General features: G+C 38.1%; 1 protein-coding gene across 4 annotated transcripts in view; it reads left to right on the top strand.

Annotated features, from left to right (window-relative positions):
- The window catches only part of ARFIP1 (ARF interacting protein 1), a 176,231-nt gene extending 158,508 nt beyond the window's left edge, over positions 1-17,723 (top strand). For 2 of the 4 annotated variants that reach the window (XM_077139772.1, XM_077139771.1), the window contains exon 9: positions 15,320-17,722. In XM_077139772.1, the coding sequence (XP_076995887.1) occupies positions 15,320-15,475 (156 nt within the window). In that variant the 3' untranslated portion in view covers positions 15,476-17,722. Of the gene's footprint in view, positions 1-3,036; positions 5,181-15,319 lie in introns of those variants that run through there. The other 2 variants (XM_077139776.1, XM_077139774.1) reach the window with 2 other exon arrangements.
- Positions 17,724-20,269: the final 2,546 nt, after the last annotated feature.

The following is a 20,269-nucleotide window of genomic DNA, read 5'->3' as shown; positions in this document are numbered from 1 at the left end:
AATTTTTTTTCCTCTTCTCATAAAAAGTTCACGATTCACTGAAATTTAGAGGATTCTGACAGTGCTGTGTTTACAGTGTGACTGCACTGAGCTGTGATTCAGGCCTTGATCTTTGGTGAAACAATGTCAAATCAAAGTTTGTGAGTTTGGCCTCGGGTGTTACTGAAGGTGCCTGCTAGCCTCCGAGTTCAGCTCTTTTTTTTCTCTTCTGTTTCTATTCTGAAGAGTGTTAGTTTGTGTGTAGCTGTATGCAAGAGAAATGAGTCCTGAAGTGTTGGTAAAACAGGATACCAGCCAGAACAGTTATCCTGATTGAGTTTGAAAACTGTGGGTTTGCTTCTTCTACCAGATCTCTCTTGCAGTTATGACTGTACCATGTTGGGAGGCAGGGTTGTACGTGGAGAGAATGAGCTGGGCAATGAGTAACAAGGCTTGTTTTTAGTCCTGACAGCTACTCACTCGTCATGCAACACAGAACAAATCACTTAACACTCTCTTGTGCCTTTGTTCTTTATATATAAAATCAGAGGGTTGAATATGGTAATCAATGAGGAGGCTCCTTCTTATTTACAAATTCTGTGATTTTATTCTCAATTGATGACTTCTTCCAATATCAGAATGGGAGACAAAAAAATTATACCTCTTTGCAAACAGCAATGCCATCCCACATAGATGTCTTATGCCCTTCCATCCCCATTCTTACATAATTATATGTGGAACATGCATTGTACACTACCCTGTATCATTCCAAACCATTTTATAAAAACAGACTCAGGAGATTCTTTTTTAGAGAAGAAGCTTTGCTGGTTCCTTTGTGATATCACTGTTCTTCTTTCTAAATCATCTGATCCAGTGAGGTGACCCACATGTTTGAAAATGATAGAGGGTACAGAGGGTTGTTGGTGTTTTATTTAACTTAGTTAAATGCCAGTTAAAACCACAAATGAGGATATGGGGTGAATGAGTTTTTTCTTTTTTCTTTTTGTTTTTTGGAGATCCAAATGTTCTAAAAATGATGTGTGCACAATTATGTGATGATGTATGAGTCGTTGATTGTATACTATGAATGGAGTATATGTGTGTGAAAATTTCTCTATGAAAGTATTTTTTGTTTAAATCACAAATGAAACCTGATTTAAATTTTGTCTAGTCTTCATATAGTTTAATACTGTTTGCAAATTGTAGGGAAGTATATCAGTAGGGAACTAATATAGTTAAGTATACAGTTTAATATGGTTTGGCCCTTTTTAAAATGTAAGTATTTCTTTCTGATTATCAAATGTTTGCTGATTGTTTTAAAGGTTTCAGATAATATAAGAAGATATAAAAACTAACTACTGTCAGCTCTTCTACCAAAATATATTCATTTCTCACCTGGACCACTGCAAAGCCTCTTAACTTCCCCTCTCACCCTCCTCCAGTCCATTCTCCACCTAGCAGTAAGCTTTAAAAAATTATATTTCCCACCTTCCACTCATCTGCAAGGTATGTACTGTTATTATCCTTATTTTCCAGATAAGGAAACTGAGATAAAGAGTAAGTGACTTGCCCAAGGCTCCAAAGCATGTGCTCTTAACCACTATTCTGTCCGACTCTCAAATGAGTGGCTGTCCTTCAGTATATTTTCTATGCACATGAGCATGCACACACTCATGCTTTTAAAGATAGAAATGAGATCAGACTATACATTTTGGTAATGTGTTTTTGAAATTTTACCTTCTAACTGTACCTTAGCAGTTACTATTACTCTCTTTTTCACGCTTCTGTTTCACCTATGTATGTGTTTGTTCTGTAGTAATTTTAGGGGAAAAAAAAAACAATTTTTTCTGATACTATGGAGTTTGATTTGGAAATTCTTATTGTTATTAAACTAAAAACTTTTCTACCTTGACAAGCACCTCTCCTCCCAGGTGTATTTTCATCTTGCCATTTGAAATTAAAATTTGAATTGAATCATATCACCACTCTGCTCAGAACAGAACCCTCTAAAAGCTTCCCATTTCACTTAAAGTAAAAAGCAAATGCTTGCTGTGTGTGACATGCAGGGCCCCCCAGAGCCTGCATACCTCTTACCTCTCAGACTCATGTCCTGCTCGCTCAGCTAAGACAGAGGCATTCTTGATGTCCTAGACCTCCAATACTCGTCCTTGCTCTCTTTTCTCCCTCTGCTCCAAATGCTCTCCCAGCAACACAATGCAGATGTCCTCAGGGTTTGCTTCTTTGCAAACTTTGCTTTCTTAATCTTTACTTAAATGTCACCCTCTTAGTAAGGCTTCCTCTGACAATGAAAATTGCATTCATATATCCTTTTTAGCACCCATAATCGTTTTCATGCTCTACTTTCCTCCATAGCATTATAACAATCTAATTTACTATGTGTTTTACTTATTTATTTTGTTTCTTTTTTGTCTCCACTCTCCCACCTCCAAAAATGTGAGCTCCATGAAGGAAGGGGTTTTTGTCTGTATCCCCAGCACCTGGAACAGTGAAATAGAAGACACTTAATAAATATTTGTTGAATGAATAAATGAATGAAATTAAAAGGTATCTAAGATAAAGTAAGAAGAGATTACTGAAAGTGTGTGTAGTACAATCCATATGTGTTTTTTAATTTAATATTATATATATGCCTAGAAAATTTTTCAAAGGACACAATAAAGTATTAACAAAGATTCTTTCTGGGTGGGCTGGGTGGAGATTAAGTGTGGAGAAACAATCAGGAGACTTTTGCTTTACCCATTGTATTCTTCAGTACTGCCTAAATTTTATAATCTTGAGCATGCTTTATTTTTTTATAGTATTTTAATTTTAAAATAAAGTCTTTTCAAATGTAATAACCAATTAAATGCATTTGTGTGATTTCCTTTATAGAAGTAGACAGATAAATGAGAAAATGGCTAGACAGAGAAAATGTGTGTGTATAACATAGTGAACATAGAGGTCATACTGTATATAAAAGTTTATACCCTATTTCTTCACCTAGCATCGTATTTCAGACATTTTATGTCATTAAACTTTTTTTTTCTGTTGGGGCAGGTGGCGTGGTACATGGTCCAGGAATCAAACCCAGGACTCCCACATGGAAGGCAGGCATCCTACCACTGAGCCACCCATGTACTCTGACATCATTAAACATTTTAAACCTCGATTTTAATGATGAATAATATTGCATGGGATGGATAGATCAATGTATTTTATACTTTCTCTCTTGTTGAATAATTTGCAATCATAACTCAGACCTCAGGAAACAGCTTTATTCATAAATCTTTGTAATGTTTTGCTGATATCTTAAAGATTCATAGCGGTAGTGTTACTTTGTTAAAAGCAGTAAGCAATTGAAAATAACTGAGTCATGTGAGCTTTAAGTAAATTAATTAACTTTCTGGCCACCACTTGCTGACACTTGACCAGTATTTTGAAGTTTCCAATCTAATCAGTTTTACATAAAGCTTAGTATTAGTGATACCCATACATGGTAAAGGTATATGTCATATAGAAATTATTTTTAATTTACTGTCTTTGATAACTTGCACGATTTTGAATATGCTTAGTTTGAAGGGAAATTTAATGATATTCTTCATTAGTGCCCTCTGTGTGTCTGAAAATGATTTATAGTTTCTTAAACTGACTTAAATTTTTTCTTTCTCTATAAATGGGTAGAGAGTTTAAAAAGTCACCAAAGAATAGTTCATTTAAACAGCCCAAATACATGGAGCCCAGTTTGGGAACAAGGGCTTCTAATTCTGTATAGTTTAATGCAATTCCCGGATAAATCCCAGAATATATTGGGCAGATAATTAAAAAGTATTGACAAAGTCCCTCGAGACACTGGAGAAAAAATATGGATCTATTAAAACTTTCCCACCTGGGAAACCCTGGATACTCTCTCAAACACTAGAAACTCCCAAGTCAGTAGGCCAAGTCCTTGATCTTGAGGCTTCCTCTTATGAAACTTACTTCTGTAGCAGAGAAGCTAAGCCTATCTATAATTATGCCTAAGAGTTACTTCCAGAAAGCCTCTTCTTTTGCTCAGATGTGGCCTCTGTCTCTCTCTCTCTCTCAGCCCAACTCTACAAGTGAAATCATATCTCCCCCCCACCATGTGGGACTTAAATCCAAGGGTGTGAGTCTCCCTGGCAACATAGTACGAGTCCCAGAGATGAACCTTGCCCTGGCACCATGAGATCAACCAAAAAGTGGAAAGAAATGTAACAAAATAAGGTATCAGTGGCTAAGAGAATTCATAATGAGTTGAGAGGCTATTCTAGAGCCTACTCTTATGCAAGATTCACTAGATATTGTTAATTGCCAAGTTTTGCCAAATCCCAATCAACATCATTCCTGTTAACCTTAAAGAATACTCAGGGCTCTATCTGAGAGCCTACAAAAAGTTTCACACACTAAGTTTACTTTTCAAAAGCCTAAAACCTTCGGATGGTTCCTAGGCCAAATAAGTCATGATACCAGAGGTGCCAGTCTCTCCAAGAATATCAGCCAATTCCATCCTCCTATCCCATATTGTCAACCCCCCTTTTCAACATGAAAAAAAGTTAGAATGGGCATAACCCAAATATCCCTAAAGATTGAGAGAAGGATCAAAGGAGAAGAGGAATTATAACAGGTAATTTAGGATTTAACAAATGAGTTTGACTACTAAATCATTATATTGATATTTCTTTTTAGTCTCCAGTGTCTTAGAGCAACTAGAAGGAAAAACTTGAAATTGTGGAACCATAACCTTTAACAAACTTTGAAATCTGCTCTATAACTGATTGTTAAAGTGTACTTTGAAATTTATTGCTTTTTTTATGTATACATTTCTCAATTAAAAAAAAAGAGAGAGAGACTTCCGGGAAGATGGCCAACTAGAGTGGCTTGAGATTAGCCCTGCTCCACGGAAAAGTTAGAGAAGAGACAGGAGAGTGACTGAGGCTGCAATTCGGGAATGCAGCTGACCTGGGAGACCCTTCTGTGCCACACGTAGCAGCCCTGGTTGCAGAGGCTGAGGAACTGAGAGACAGAAAGCTGGAACCTGGCACAGAGACACAGAGCCTGCAGGAGTGCATGGGCAGGGCTGCAGGACTAGGAAGTAAGCCAGGCCGCATTCATTTGTGTGCTACCCTCACCAGCATAGCTCCATGACCAGCAACTCACCCCATACCCCACCCACCTAAACCCCATCACCTGCTCCCATTCCCTGTACTCCAGGTGCCCCTACCCACCTGCTCCCAGTGCACGTACCTGCCCCAAACCCCCACCCCAAGTACAACCCAACCCACCTCTCCTGCACCCCTCGTGAGCACTATCTCCCCCTCCCTGTACCCAGCAACCTGTTGTCAAAGCATAAAGGTTGCAGTGGCTACCTTCCATACCTAGACTACCCCCATCCCACACCCATAGTGTCGCACAGCCTCACCCCCACCCCTCTCCTTGAGCTCAGCACATCCATTTACAGCACTCCCAGGCCCATGCATGCGTACAGACCCCCAGTCACATCATGCAGCTCTGAGAACCACACTTTACATCAGTCCTACAACAGCATGCACACAGCTCTCAGCTTCACTTCCCATCTCTGAGAAAGTGCCGACCTGTGTAGTGATGTCACTGCTGTGGCCAGTTCACGAAGGCATAATGCCGACCTGCTGTGACAGCTCTACGCATGCGCACAAAGGGTTCCGTGCCTTAGACCAGCGCATACCAGGGTTCGCCCCCGAGACCGGTGCACCCTCACAGCTACTTCCTCTCTGGCCGCTGGGCACCCAAATTCACAAGCATCAGCATACCATCCCCAACCTGCACCCATACCTGCCCTCAAACAAATCACCATACTGAAAGTGCTCACCCCATGCCCTTCTCCCTGCTGTACAACCATCCTGCAAACACAAAGCCTTAGACTACTGAAAGAAATCAACTCCCAAAGTAAATCAATCAAGATATTTTACATTCCACAAAAAGATCAAAAAAGCAAAAGATCACTAAGCATATCACAATGCAGACAGATACAGCCCTGCCTAATGACCAGATTAAAACACCAGAGGAGACACAGATGTGGGAACAACTAATCAAAAATGTTCATACAACTCTACTTAATAAAGTAACTGGGATAGCAAATGACATAAAGGAGATTAAGAAGACAGTAGAAAAGCACAAGAGGAATTTGAGAGAGTAAATAGAAAAATATCAGAAATCACAGAGATTAAAGGCTCTGTTGACCAAATAAAAAACATACTAGAGGCACAGAACACCAGATTTTAAGAGACAGAAGAAAGAATAAGTGATATAGAGAACAGGATAATTGATTTCGAAGACTCAAAACAGTGAATGGCAAGAAAGATAGAAAAAATTGAATGGAAACTCAGGGAACTGATAGTCAAAACAAAGCACACAAATATAAGAATCATTGGTGTCCCAGAAGAAGAGAGGAGTAAAGGGCTAGGAAGAGAACTTCAGGATATAATGAGGGAGAACTTCCCAACCCTCATAAAGGACATATATATATACAAGTCAAAGGAGCCCAAAGAACTCCAAACAGAATAAATCCAATTAGGCCTTCCCCCAAAGCACATACTAATCAGTCTATCAAATGTTGAAGAGAAGCAGAAAATCCTGAAAGCGGCAAGAGAAAAACAAACTACTACATACAAGGGAAATCAAGTAAGACTGAGTCCACGCTACTCAACTCGCATCCTGGAGGCGAGAAGGCAGTAATATGATATATTCAAGATCCTGAAAGAGAAAGACTTCCAGCCAAGAATTCTGTACCCAGACAAATTATCCTTCAACACTGCAGGAGAGATTAAAGTTTTCACAGACTAAGAAGTTCTGAAAGAATTTGACAAGAAGAGGTCAACCCTTAAAAGGAGAGCCACGATGGCTCAGCCGGCAGGGCTCTCACCTGCCATGCCAGAGACCCGAGTTCGATTCCTGGTGCCTGCCCATGCCCCCCCAAAAAAAGAAATGCTAAAAGAAGTTCTGCCAGCTGAAAAAAAACAACAGGAGGGGGAGATCTGGAGGAGGGCACAGAATTGAAGAGTATCCCTAAGGGAAATTTTAAAAAATACAAAGAGAAAGAGGGAAAAGAATATATAGATCTGGCAAATAAAATAATAAAGATAAGATGGTGGATTCAAGAAGCGCCCTTTCAGTAATAACTTGGAATGTTAACGGACTAAACTTGCCAATTAAAAGGTACTGATTGGCAGAATGGATTAAGAAACTTAATCCAGCTATATGCTGCTTATAAGAGACTCATCTTAGGCACAAGGATACAAATAGTTTGAAAGTGAAGATGGAAAAAGATTTTCCATGAAGTTGTAACCAAAAAAAGCAGGAGTAGGTATACTAACATCAGACAAAATAGACTTTAAATGTAAAGACATCACAAGAGACAAAGAAGGATACTACATACTAATTAAAGGGTCAGTTCACAAAGAAGATATAACAATCATAAATGTTTATGCTCCCAATCAAGGAGCGCCAGAGTACATGAGACAGACATTGGCAAAACTGAAGGGAGCGATAGATGTTTCAACAATAATAGGAGACTTCAGTACACCAGTCTCCTCTATAGCTGGAACAACCAGACAGAAGATCAACAAGGAAATAGAGAAGTTAAATAACTTGATAAATGAACTAGACCTAACAGACATATATAGGTCATTGCACCCCATAGCACAAGGTTAAACATTCTTCTTTAGTGCTCAAGGAACAGTCTCCAGGATAGATCATATGCTGGGGCATAAAACAGATCTTTGGAAATTTAAAAATCTTGAAATTATTTAAAGCACTTTCTCCGATCACAATGGGATGAAGCTGGATCTCAATAACCACCAAAGAACGAGAACATTCACAAATGTATGGAGATTAAATAACACACTCTTAAACAACCAATGGGTCAAAGAAGAAATTGCTAGAGAAATCAGTAGCTATCTGGAGGTGGATGAAAATGGGAATACAACTTGTCAGAACTTATGAGATGTGAAAAAGGCTATGCTGAGAGAAAAATTTATTACCCTAAATGCCTACATTAAAAAACAAGAAAGAGCAAAAATCGAGGACTTAACAGCACACCTGGAGGAACTTGAGAAAGAACAGCAAACTAACCCCTAATCAAATAGGATAAGAGAAATAACAAAGATTAAAGCAAAGATAGATGAATGGGAGAACAGAAGAACAATAGAAAGAATCAGTAAAACCAAAAGTTTGTTCTTTGAGAAAATTCAATAAAATTGATGGGCCACTAGCAAGACTGACAAAAAAGAGAGAGGATGCAAATAAACAAAATCAAAAATGAGAAGGGGGTGTTATACCACAGAGCCTGAAGAAATAAAAGAAATCATAAGAGGATACTGTGAACAACTATACACCAACAAACTAGACAGCTTAGATGAAATGAACAAATTCCTGGAAACACACAAACAAGATACACTGACTCAGGAAGAAATAGAAGATCTCAACAAACCAATCACAAGTAAAAAGGTTCAATCAGTCACCAGAAATCTTCCTACAAAGAAAAGCCCAGGGCCAGATGGCTTCACAGGGGAATTTTATCAAACATTCCAGAAAGAACTAACACCAATCCTGCTCAAACTCTTCCAAAACTTGAGGAAAAAGGAACTCTATCTAACTCATTTTATGAAGCTAATATCATTTTAATACCCAAACCAGGTGAAGATGCTATAAGAGGAAAACTATAGGCCAGTCTCCCTAATGAACATAGATGCAAAAATTCTCAATAAAATATTAGCAAATTGAATCCAACAGCACGTTAAAAGAATTATACACCATGACCAAGTGGGTTTTATACCAGGAATGCAAGGATGCATCAACACAAGAAACTTAATTAATGTAGTACAGCACATTAACAAACCCAAAGGGAAAAATCATATGATCATCTTGATTGAAGCTGAAAAAGCACTCAAAAAAATTCAGCAACCTTTTCTGATAAAAACACTCCAAAAGATAGGAATCAAAGGTAACTACCTCAATATGATAAAGGAAATATATGAAAAACTGATAGCCAGCATCGTATTCAATGGAAAAGGACTGAAAGCCCTCCCCCTGAGATCAGGAATGATCAAGGATACCCACTGTCACCATTATTATTCAATATTGTACTAGAAGTTCTAGCTAGAGCAATCAGGCGGGACAAAGAAATAAAAGGCATCCAAATTGGAAAGGAAGTAAAACTTTCATTATTTACAGATGATATACTATACTTGTAAGATCCTGAGAAATCTACAGCAAAGTTACTTGAACTAATAAACAGATCCAGCAAGGTGGTGGGATATAAAATTAATGTGCAAAAATCAAAATCATTACTAGACCCAAGCAATGATCTAGCTGAGGAGTCAAGTAAGGAAAAAAATTCCATTCAAAATAGCAACTAAAAGAATCAGATACTTAGGAATGAACTTAACTAGGGACGTAAAGGACTTGTACACAGAAAACTACATAACATTGCTAAAAGAAATCAAATGAGATCTAAATAGGTGGAAAGACATTCCCTGCTTAAGGATAGGAAGGCTAAATATAGTTAAGATGTTATTTCTCCCCAAATTGATCTACAGCTACAACACAGTACCAATCAAAATTCCAGCATCCCATTTTAAAGATTTGGAAAAGCTCACTAGCAAATTCATCTGGAAGGGAAAGGACCCCTAATAGCTAAAAGCATCCTAAAAAGGAAGAAGTAAGTGAGAGGGTTAATGCTCCCTGACTTTGAAACCTATTATAAAGCCACAGTGGTAAAACAGCATGGTGCTGGCACAAAGATAGAAGTATTGACCAATGGAATTGAATCAAGAGTGCAGAAATAGACCACCAAATCTATGGTCAACTGATTTTTGACAAGTCCCCTAAATCCTCTGAACTGGGACAAAATAGTCTTTTCAATAATTGGGCATGGAAGAACTGAATATCAATAGCCAAGAGAATGAAAGAGGACCCCTATCTTACACCCTACACAAAAATTAACTCAAAGTGGATCGAACACCCAAATATAACAACTAGCACCATAAAGCTTCTAGAATAAAATGTAGGGTGACATCTTCAAGACCTAACAATAGGAGATAGCTTCCTAAACTTTATCCCAAAGCACAAGCAACAAAAGAAAAAAATAGATAAATGGGAACTCCTCAAAATCAAATGCTTCTGCACTTCAAAAGACTTTGTGAAAAAGGTGAAGAGGCAGCCAACTCAGTGGGAGAAAATATTTGGAAATCAGATATAAGACAAAGGTTTGATTTTCTATATATACGAAGAAATCATACAACTCAACAACAGAAGAGCAAACAACCCAATTATAAAATGGCTAAAGATATGAATAGGCATTTTTCTGAAGAGCATGGCTCAAAAGCACGTGAAGATATGCTCATTTTTGCTGGCTGTAAGGGAAATGCGGATCAAGACTACAATGAGATACCGCCTCACACCTATAAGAATGGCTGCTATTAAACAGGAAACTATAAATGTTGGAGAGGATGTGGAGAAGTTGGGACACTTATGCACTGCTGGTAGGAATGTATAATGGTGCAGCCACTATAGAAGACTATTTGGCAGTTCATTAAGAAACTAAATGTCAAGTTGCCCTTTGACCTAGCAGTAGCACTGCTTGGTATGTACCCAGAAGAGCTGAAAGCAACGACACAGACATTTGCACACCAATGTTCATAACTGCATTATTCACAATCGCCAAAAGATGGAAACAAACCATATGCCCATCAACAGACGAGTAGATCAAGAAAATGTGGCATATACACACAATGGAACATTATGCAGCAGTAAGACAAAATGACATCCTGAAGCACATGACAAGATGGATGAGCCTAAAGGACATAAAGCTGAGCGAAATTAGCCAGACACAATAGGACAGATACTGTATGATTCTACTTTTATGACTAGCATAAAGGTATAATCAGAGGCTTATGATACAGAATATAGGGGACTTAGAGATACATAGAAGCTAGAGATGGGTGAACTGGTAGCTAATGAGGTTGAATTCCAATATAAGGGAATAGATAGGAGTGAAGATGATTCTCTAGTGGGTCTAGAGGTAATATTACCATATTGAAGATGAACAAGATTGAAAGGGTTTGTAAAGACCTATATATCTCACTGATTAACACTAGAAATATGAATGAGTTCTCGTAAGAATTACTTCAAAGATATTATTCTTGTATAAAGAGTGTTTAAGTTCAGGGTACAGGGGGAAAACTGCTGTTGCATCTATGAGCTATGTTCAAGTAAACCATCAGCACTACCACAGCAGCAGCAGAGGTAAATAATGGAGGGAGGGACAAGAGTTAAGTGGAGGTTTAGATTTTCTATTTGGTGAAGGTATGTTTATTGATTTTCTCTCTTTTGGAACAATGGAAATATCTAAAATTGAGAATGTTGATGGACTGTGGACTTTGGGCCTTCTACATGATGGCTGATGAATGCAGGCAGCTGAAGAATGCACTGACAGAGAAGTGAATTGGTGAACAATGGTGTATATTTATGAACAAAGGTTTTGCTGCTACAAAAAGAAACAATGTCGTGAGGTCTACAATGATGTGAATGAACATGTGGGACATTTGGTGAGACAAAATAAGACAAACAAAAAAAAAACAATGGTATGGTCACCTTTAGAAAATGCTTATAAGAAACAGGGGCCTAGATTGTAAGCTTTTAGAACAGACACATTAAGTCCGGACTGGTGAGTATTTCGGAATTTTGAGAGGCTGTTGTATATATATACATACATACATATACATGCATGTGTGTGTGTGTATATATATATATATATATATAACCTGATATTTAGAGATAAGAACGAAGCCGAACAGGTTGGTGTTTAAGTAAGTCAGAATACAGGGGTAAGGAAGACAGTGTTTATATTTTAGAAGCACACAGACTCTTTGAGACCAATGGAAGTAAAGTTTATTTGATCTGGAACTGAAATTTTTTGTAGTGCATAATCTAATTCAACCTATCTGTATAGCTCATTTGAACAGTTGAAACACAGGAAGCACACAATAAGCAAGAGTTCCTTTAATCCTGTATATATTATTGTAACGCCTAGAAACATCCTAGAGTATATTAAGCAGATAATCAAAAAGTATTGGCAGAGTCCCCTGAGGGAGGGGAAAAAGAATATGGAACTTAATATTAAGCCTTACCATCAGGTGATCCCCTGATATTGTGTCAAACTTAAGGGATATCCAAATCAATAGACCATGCCCTCAATCATGAGGCTTACTCTTGTGAAGCTTATGTAGGTAGCACAGAATCTTAAACAACCTATAGGCATGCCTAAGTTACTTCTGGAGACCTCTGTTGCTGCTCAGATGTGGCCACAGTCTCTCTAAGCCCAACTCTGCAAGTGAAATCATTGCCCTCCCCACTATGTGGGACATGATATCTAGGGGTGAAAATCTCTCTGGCAATGTGGGAGATGACTCCCAGGATTGAATCCAGACATTGTACCATAGGATCAACAATTCCATCCTGACCAAAAGGGGAGAAGAAGTGGAATTAATAAAGTATCAGTGGCAGAGAGAGTGCAAATAGAATTGAGAGGCTACTCTAGAGGTTGTTCTTACTCAAGCTTCAAGTAGACCTTGCTACCTATCATAACCCGCCAACCCCCAACCAGGACCATTCCAGCCAATCCTAAAGAACACCTAGGGCAATATATAAGATTCCACAAGTGTTCCAGGCACTAGAGTAACTTTCCAGAAATCAATAACCTCCAGATGGGTCCCTGGTCCAGATAAGCCCTGAAACCTAGCCCAGCCTCTCCAGAACATCAGATGGTTCCGTCTCCCTAACACATGTTGGTGACAGCCCCTTCCAGTGTTGGAAATTTGGAATTGCCATAGCCCAAGTAACCCTAAATAGAGGTATGGAACGATCAAGGGTGATGGTGGAATTATACATAGAGGATAGGACTTAACAAATGAATATGTATGCTGAATCATTGGATTGATGTCTCTTTTAATCTCCAGTATTTTAGAGCAGCTAGAAGTGGAATCCTAGAGTCGTGAAATTGTAACCCTTGTCAAAGTCTGAAATATGTTCTACAACTAATTGTGGTTCTGTGCTTTGAAATTTATAGATTTTTGTATATATGTTATTTTTCACAGAAAAAGAAGGAAAATGTCAGTTGTGATGATGAAAAAGTATTTAAGTCCTCTAGCCTCCTATATTCTGGGGCAGCCTGAAGGAAAAATGTGAGAGAATTGTGTGATGGCCCTTGACAATCTCTGGGGTTTGTCCTGTGACCAGTTGTTGAGGAGTGCTTTGAAAACTATTGCTTTTTTATTTCTTTGTTTTGTATATATGTTATGCTATACAATAAAAAAAAAAAAAAGAAGAGTGAAGCCTGACATGAAGAGTTCCTCAGAACCTAAGACCACACATGTGAGTGACCACACCATCTTAGCATACTTCAGGCTCTTTGCCCAATTGCTACCAACTTCCCTCCCTTTTCTTGAACTCAGCACTCCCTGACATAGAGCAGGATTTACTCTCTGCCCCCTCCAAATACATCTGAATGGCATGTGATTCTGATGGGGAATGGCAGACAAAGAGCTCAAGAACCAAGGTATGAAACAGCACAGGAGCTAACCTATCTCAAAGAAATCTGATTTCTGGAAAATTTATGACATTAGAAGAAGATGTTTTAGAATGGATGGATCCAAGTTTAAAATATTAATATATAATCACAAATATACCAAAGCAAAGATGAGGTTATATTAAATATATGAAACATGAAAATATAACTGAAAAGAATTGAGTTGAAATATTAGGTAAGAGAACTGGCATATTATTGTTAATATTTGCGGTTTATTTATTATGGAACGTAGGGATCTATAATTAGTTGATGCTTTTTAAAATTTTTCTTTCTCTACTTTTTCATATCTTGTTTATATGTGTTTTTGGTAAGTGCTGCTATCTATTGGTAACTCTAGCTCTATTTTTACCTCTACTCTTATCAGTTTAAAAGTGAACAACAGTAGTTATGGAAGAACAATTAGTAATATTTACCTATTGTGGCTTTTTTTTCTGTTTTATTTGTGCATGTGTTTCCTGGGTAATGCTACAGATACAGAGCAGTGTCATTAATTAAACACCCTACTCTTTATGATATTTTCTTCATTTTTTATGGCGTAATAAAATTGTCTATGCAAAGATTATAAAATATATAATATTGGGGGTGGGGGAGACGTGTTCAAGTCCTAAAATAAAGTCATCAAAAAAGACTCAGTTGAATTTCTGATACTCTTGTAAGCAGTGGGAACAACCAAATGGATAGGCTGAGCCCTCGATCTTGGGTTTCGCCCCTATGAAACTTATTCCTGCAAAGGAAGGCTAAGCCTACTTAAAATTAGGGCTAAGAGTCATCCCTGGAGAACCTCGTTTGTTGCTCAGATGTGGCCTCTCTCTCTAAGCTGATATGGCAAGTGAACCCATTGCCCTCCCCCCTACGTAGGGCATGACTCCCAGGAGTATAAATCTCCCTGGCAGCATGGGACAGAAATCCCAGATGAGCTGGGACCCAGCATCAAGGGATTGAGAAAACCTTCTTGACAAAAAGGGGGTAGAAAAAAATGAGAAAAAGTGAGTGTCAGTGGCTGAGAGATTTCAGAGTCAAGAAGTTGTCCTTATGCGTTATATAATTATCCCTTTTCAGTTTATGGTGTATTTGAGTGGCTAAAGGGAAGAATCTGAAACTGTAGAGCTGTGTTCCAGCAGCCTTGCTTCTTGAAGATGATTGTATAATAATGATATAGCTTTTACAGTGTGATTGTGTGATTGTGAAAACCTTGTGTCTGATGATCCCTTTATCTAGGGTATAGATAGATGAGTGGAAAATGGAAAAAAATAAATAATGGGGAACAAAGGTTAAAATAAATTGGGTAGAGGGAAATACTAGTGGTCAATGAAAGGGAAGGGTTGGAGTATGGTATGTATGAGTTTTTTCTTTGTTCTTTTATTTCTTTTTCTGGAGTGGTATAAACATTCTAAAAAGTGATAATGGTGATGAATACAAAACTGTGTGAGGATATTGTGAGCCATTGATTGTACACCGTGTAAGGAATGTTTTATGTTGTTTTATCAATAAAATTTTTAAATAAATAAATAAATAAAGATTCAGTGGCCCTGCAAGTCAATATTCAATTGAAGTATATAAAATGTCTTATCATTATTAAAACAGCCTTTCTTGAGGAGAGATGCACTATTTAATTAAAGCAAGTGATAAACCATCTTTTATTTCATGGTCATGGTGTCATTGGTATTAATGCTTACTCTTATTACTCTGCCCTATCCACAGGTTAAAGTATTGCACAATCAACTGGTCCTTTTCCACAATGCCATTGCTGCTTACTTTGCTGGGAATCAGAAGCAGCTTGAACAGACACTTAAACAATTCCATATCAAATTGAAAACCCCTGGAGTGGATGCCCCATCTTGGCTTGAAGAACAGTAATTGCACCTGGAAAAAAGTCACATTGTTATATTTCTAAATAAAGTTAATAAGAATTAAACAGAGTTTGGGGAAGTGGGGAGGGGTGACAACCATTTAGTGATCCGTGCACAAACAGCTTTAATTTTTTCCCTTTTTCATACTTTAACAATTGAACTATTAAATTTGATGGAAGGTGGGTGGCTTTAATGTAAACATAACTTCTATAATCTGGACACAATTTTCTTTTTTGAGAAATTCTTTTGTATCGTGAGGGTTGGTGGATATTTCTGTAGTTTGAAAACATCTAATATAGATTTGCACTGACAGGATAAAAATTTGAGGTTTTTGGTCCTGGAAATGAGGGCCAGTTGTTAACTTTTCCAAAGGGAGGTTTACATGATTTGTATCAACATCAGATATTTTATATATGAATATATTAAACTTCTTTAGAAGATTCATTTTCATGTATTGTCTTAAAGAGAAAAGAAACTATTTTGCAGAGTAAAATTATATCGTGTTCCTGCAGCATCCATTCAAAGGCAGCAGCTCTAATGAATGACTGGTTGTGGGTTGTTACAAATGCCTTTTTAAAAATGAATCTGTACCAATGTAAGTTTGTTTAAACTTTTTTTTAAAGATGCAGGAGTCACACTCTCATTTCTGTGAGGCTTTTAAGCTTATGAATTTGCATTACCCAAAGTCATTGGGCATTTATGTTAGCAATTTCTTTTGATTCATAATGAAACCTGCTTAAAAGAATTGTTTTAGGTGAATTTGGGAATAAAGATTCTCAATGGTTTCTAGAGTAGAAATCTGCCTGAAAGCTAGTTTTGGGGTAAATTTCATTTTGATAAAAATGAATTCCTAGACAGCTTTCATTAACTTTCCATATGTAACAACACCGTTTAAGCCTTAAATCACAAATATGTGCCTTCTTGATAACAGTAATTCTCATTTAACCAGTGTATACAACCCATAAAGAAACCCCTTTCAGATGTTTGATGTATCTGTTCCTTCCTTGGAAGGAAGCACTGTGTTGGGTTTCTTTGTACTCATTAAACCACATTTAAAGTTTATGGTGAAATCAACTTTTGAGGAGTTTCTTTCTTTGTTTTTCTTTATTCCTTTTGAGGAATGGAAAGTGGGGGCAGTTTTTCATTTAGGTAATGAAAAAGTAATGTAGGACAGTACATTGGTACCAGAAAAAAAAAAAAAAGATATTGGAAAGGCCAGTGGTGTTTTAGTTGCTGAGCAATGTTGATTTTATGTTATGTGGTTGGAGTGTCTGTTCTGTGGTTCTATCAGTTATGTAATCTTTATTCAATGTAAAGTTCTCTTAATTTTGTAATAGACATAAATTAATATTTTGAGAGGTATCTTCATCTGTTCATTTCTTTTGTGTCGAAATGAAGTACTTAAAATTACCATTATACCTGAACTTTGTGGACTGTAAGATTTGTTATATATGTTCAGATGTCTTTTAGCTGGCTTTTTAATTAATATGCCTGTTTTCAGTGCTTAATACAATGTAATGTGATTGTAAATCATAAACCTATTTTAAATCATTCCTTCCTGTATATTTGTACTCTGAGAGAGCCTTATTTTATTCTTCCAGCAGAATTACTACTTGTGATAGTTCATTTACATTCCCCAGAATGTGCCTCTGGTGTGAATTTTGTATTCTGATTAAAAGTGTTTGCTGCTGTATATTGTTTCTCTGGCTCTTCCTAGCTTAAAATAAGAAGCAACTATTTGGATTTTCTGAGGTCATGTGATTTGTCTTTTCCAAACTTTAAAGACAACAAAAAATTAAGCTTCTGTAACTTATTGTTTTATCTCTATTAGTTACTCCTTTCCCTCAATTGGAATCTCTTTTGGAAGCTCAATATGTCTTGACAGTTTTACCATATTTTAATAACAATTGCAGGAATTAAAAAGCTTCATGGTTAAATGATTTTTTTCAGAATAAATTTAAAATATCAGTGATCTGAGCAGTAGGTACATATACAAAAGAAATAAATTAGCATATCAACCAGTGGTGCATTTCCTTCATTAGGAAAGTAATTCATATTCTTTGTAGAGTAAAATTTGAAAGTTGAAAAAAAATCACCCACCGTTGGAGACAACATAAATCAGTTTTTTAGTGGTATATCCTTATAGATTTTCAAAGTATGTCTTTACAAAAGCGCGTAAGTGAATAGAAATAAGCATCTTTCCTCATTGAAGATAATAAATACCTTCTCAAGCCAATAAATACTGTGTGAATCACATTTACTCATTGAATCCCCTGAAGTTAGGTACTTTAGCTACCAATTATTTTATATCGTAAACTGTGCTTTGAATATCCATTAACATGCATGCATTCATCTTTCCATCTTATCCCGTTATTCCTTTAGGTTATATTTCTAGAAATGAAAATTGACCCTCAAAGTATATACATGCTTTTAAGACTTTGTTATATATTGCCAGTTTGCTCTCAAGAAAAATTGTGCCAGTTGACACCACTGAGAGCATCCTGCGCAAGTGCCTGTTCAGTATATTTTTAAAGCCAGTATGCATAAATGGAAAGAATGCATATAATCAGTGAAACATCACCTTATGGATGTTTGGGATGGAAAGGGGAAAACAGCCAGGAAGATAGGTGAACAATTGATATCTGGGGAGTTGTAAGATGCAGGGAACAGAGGGGTTTAGCTGACTTTTTCTCTCATTAAAATGGAAATTTTCGAATGTGGGCCAAGATGGCGGCTTAGTAAGGTACATGCGTCTTAGTTCCGCCTCCAGAGCAACTACTAGGTGAACAGAAACAGTGCAGAACAGCTCCCGGGGCCACGCAGGGAATGGACACACAGCATACCCCAGTCTGGACTGGCTAGTCTGACTGCGAGACTCGGCTGCAGTGAGATCCCCGAGCGGCGCGCGACTTCCCGAGCAACGGCAGCTGTGGCGGCCGGAGCTCCTCCCTCCCTCCTTCCCGGGCTGGCTGAGAGTCTCGGAGAGGCAAGTTTCCCAAGCCGAGGCGGCCGGTGCCCCTCTTTTGCAGGCGGCTTCCTTGACCGGCTACAAGTCTCAGATCAGAGGGCTACCCAAGCTGCAGTGGCCCTCCCCCGGGCGGCTTCCTTGTCCAGTGGCGAATTCCCCAGGCCGCGGCGGCCAGTGACCGATGCCCCTCCCCCGCAGGCGACTTCCTGCTCCGGTGGCGAATTCCCCGGGCCCGCTGCGGCCGGCAACTGACACCCCTCCAGGGAGAGGAGGGAATTTCCGACAGTGGCAGGGACTGGGTCCAACCAAACACCAATAGGGGAATTAATAAAGGAGCCACAGGGTCCCATCAAGCCACGGCGGCTGACGCCCCCACCACGAGCGGCCCCCCGAACCAACTGAGAGAATTGGATCGGAAACCCCCAGGCCGCGGAGATCGGTGACCGGGGGGATCCCTTCCAAACACGTGAGACAAACGTGTGCCACGAGCGCCACCTACTGGGCAGGATAAGAAAAAAGAACCCAGAGATTTCACAGAAAAATCTTACAACCTTGTTGGGTCCGACACCCAGGGAAATCTGACTAAATGCCCAGACGCCAGCAGCAGAAGATAACGGTCCACGCTCAGAAGATTGAGAATATGGCCCAGTCAAAGGAACAAACCAATAGTTCAAATGAGATACAAGAGCTGAGACAACTAATGCTGAATATACGAACAGAAATGGAAAACCTCTTCAAAAATGAAATCAATAAATTGAGGGAGGACATGAAGAAGACATGGGCTGAACATAAAGAAGAAATAGAAAAACTGAAAAAACAAATCACAGAACTTATGGAAGTGAAGGATAAAGTAGAAAAGATGGAAAAAACAATGGATACCTACAATGATAGATTTAAAGAGACAGAAGATAGAATTAGCGATTTGGAGGATGGAACATCTGAATTCCAAAAAGAAACAGAAACTATCGGGAAAAGAATGGAAAAATTTGAACAGGGTATCAGGGAACGCAAGGACAATATGAAACGCACAAATATACATGTTGTGGGTGTCCAAGAAGGAGAAGAGAAGGGAAAAGGAGGAGAAAAACTAATGGAAGAAATTATCCCTGAAAATTTCCCAACTCTTATGAAAGACCTAAAATTACAGATCCAAGAAGTGCAGCGCACCCCAAAGACATTAGACCCAAATAGGCGTTCTCCAAGACACTTACTAGTTAGAATGTCAGAGGTCAAAGAGAAAGAGAGGATCTTGAAAGCAGCAAGAGAAAAACAATCCATCACATACAAGGGAAACCCAATAAGACTATGTGTAGATTTCTCAGCAGAAACCATGGAAGCTAGAAGACAGTGGGATGATATATTTAAATTACAAAAAGAGAAAAACTGCCAACCAAGACTCCTATATCCAGCAAAATTACCCTTCAAAAATGAGGGAGAAATTAAAACATTCTCAGACAAAAAGTCACTGAGAGAATTTGTGACCAAGAGACCAGCTCTGCAAGAAATACTAAAGGGAGCACTAGAGTCAGATACAAAAAGACAGAAGAGAGAGGTATAGAGAAGAGTGTAGAAAGAAGGAAAGTCAGATATGATATATATAATACAAAAGACAAAATGTTAGAGGAAAATCTTATCCAAACAGTAATAACACTAAATGTTAATGGACTGAATTCCCCAATCAAAAGACATAGACTGGAAGAATGGATTAAAAAACAGGATCCTTCTATATGCTGTCTACAGGAAACACATCTTAGACCCAAAGATAAACATAGGTTGAAAGTGAAAGGTTGGGAAAAGATATTTCATGCAAATAACAACCAGAAAAGAGCAGGA

This window comes from Tamandua tetradactyla, chromosome 22, assembly GCF_023851605.1.
Source record: "Tamandua tetradactyla isolate mTamTet1 chromosome 22, mTamTet1.pri, whole genome shotgun sequence".
NCBI lineage: Eukaryota > Metazoa > Chordata > Mammalia > Pilosa > Myrmecophagidae > Tamandua > Tamandua tetradactyla.
The sequence above is the reverse complement of the archived record's forward strand: the minus strand, read 5'-3'. Positions and strand labels throughout refer to the sequence as shown.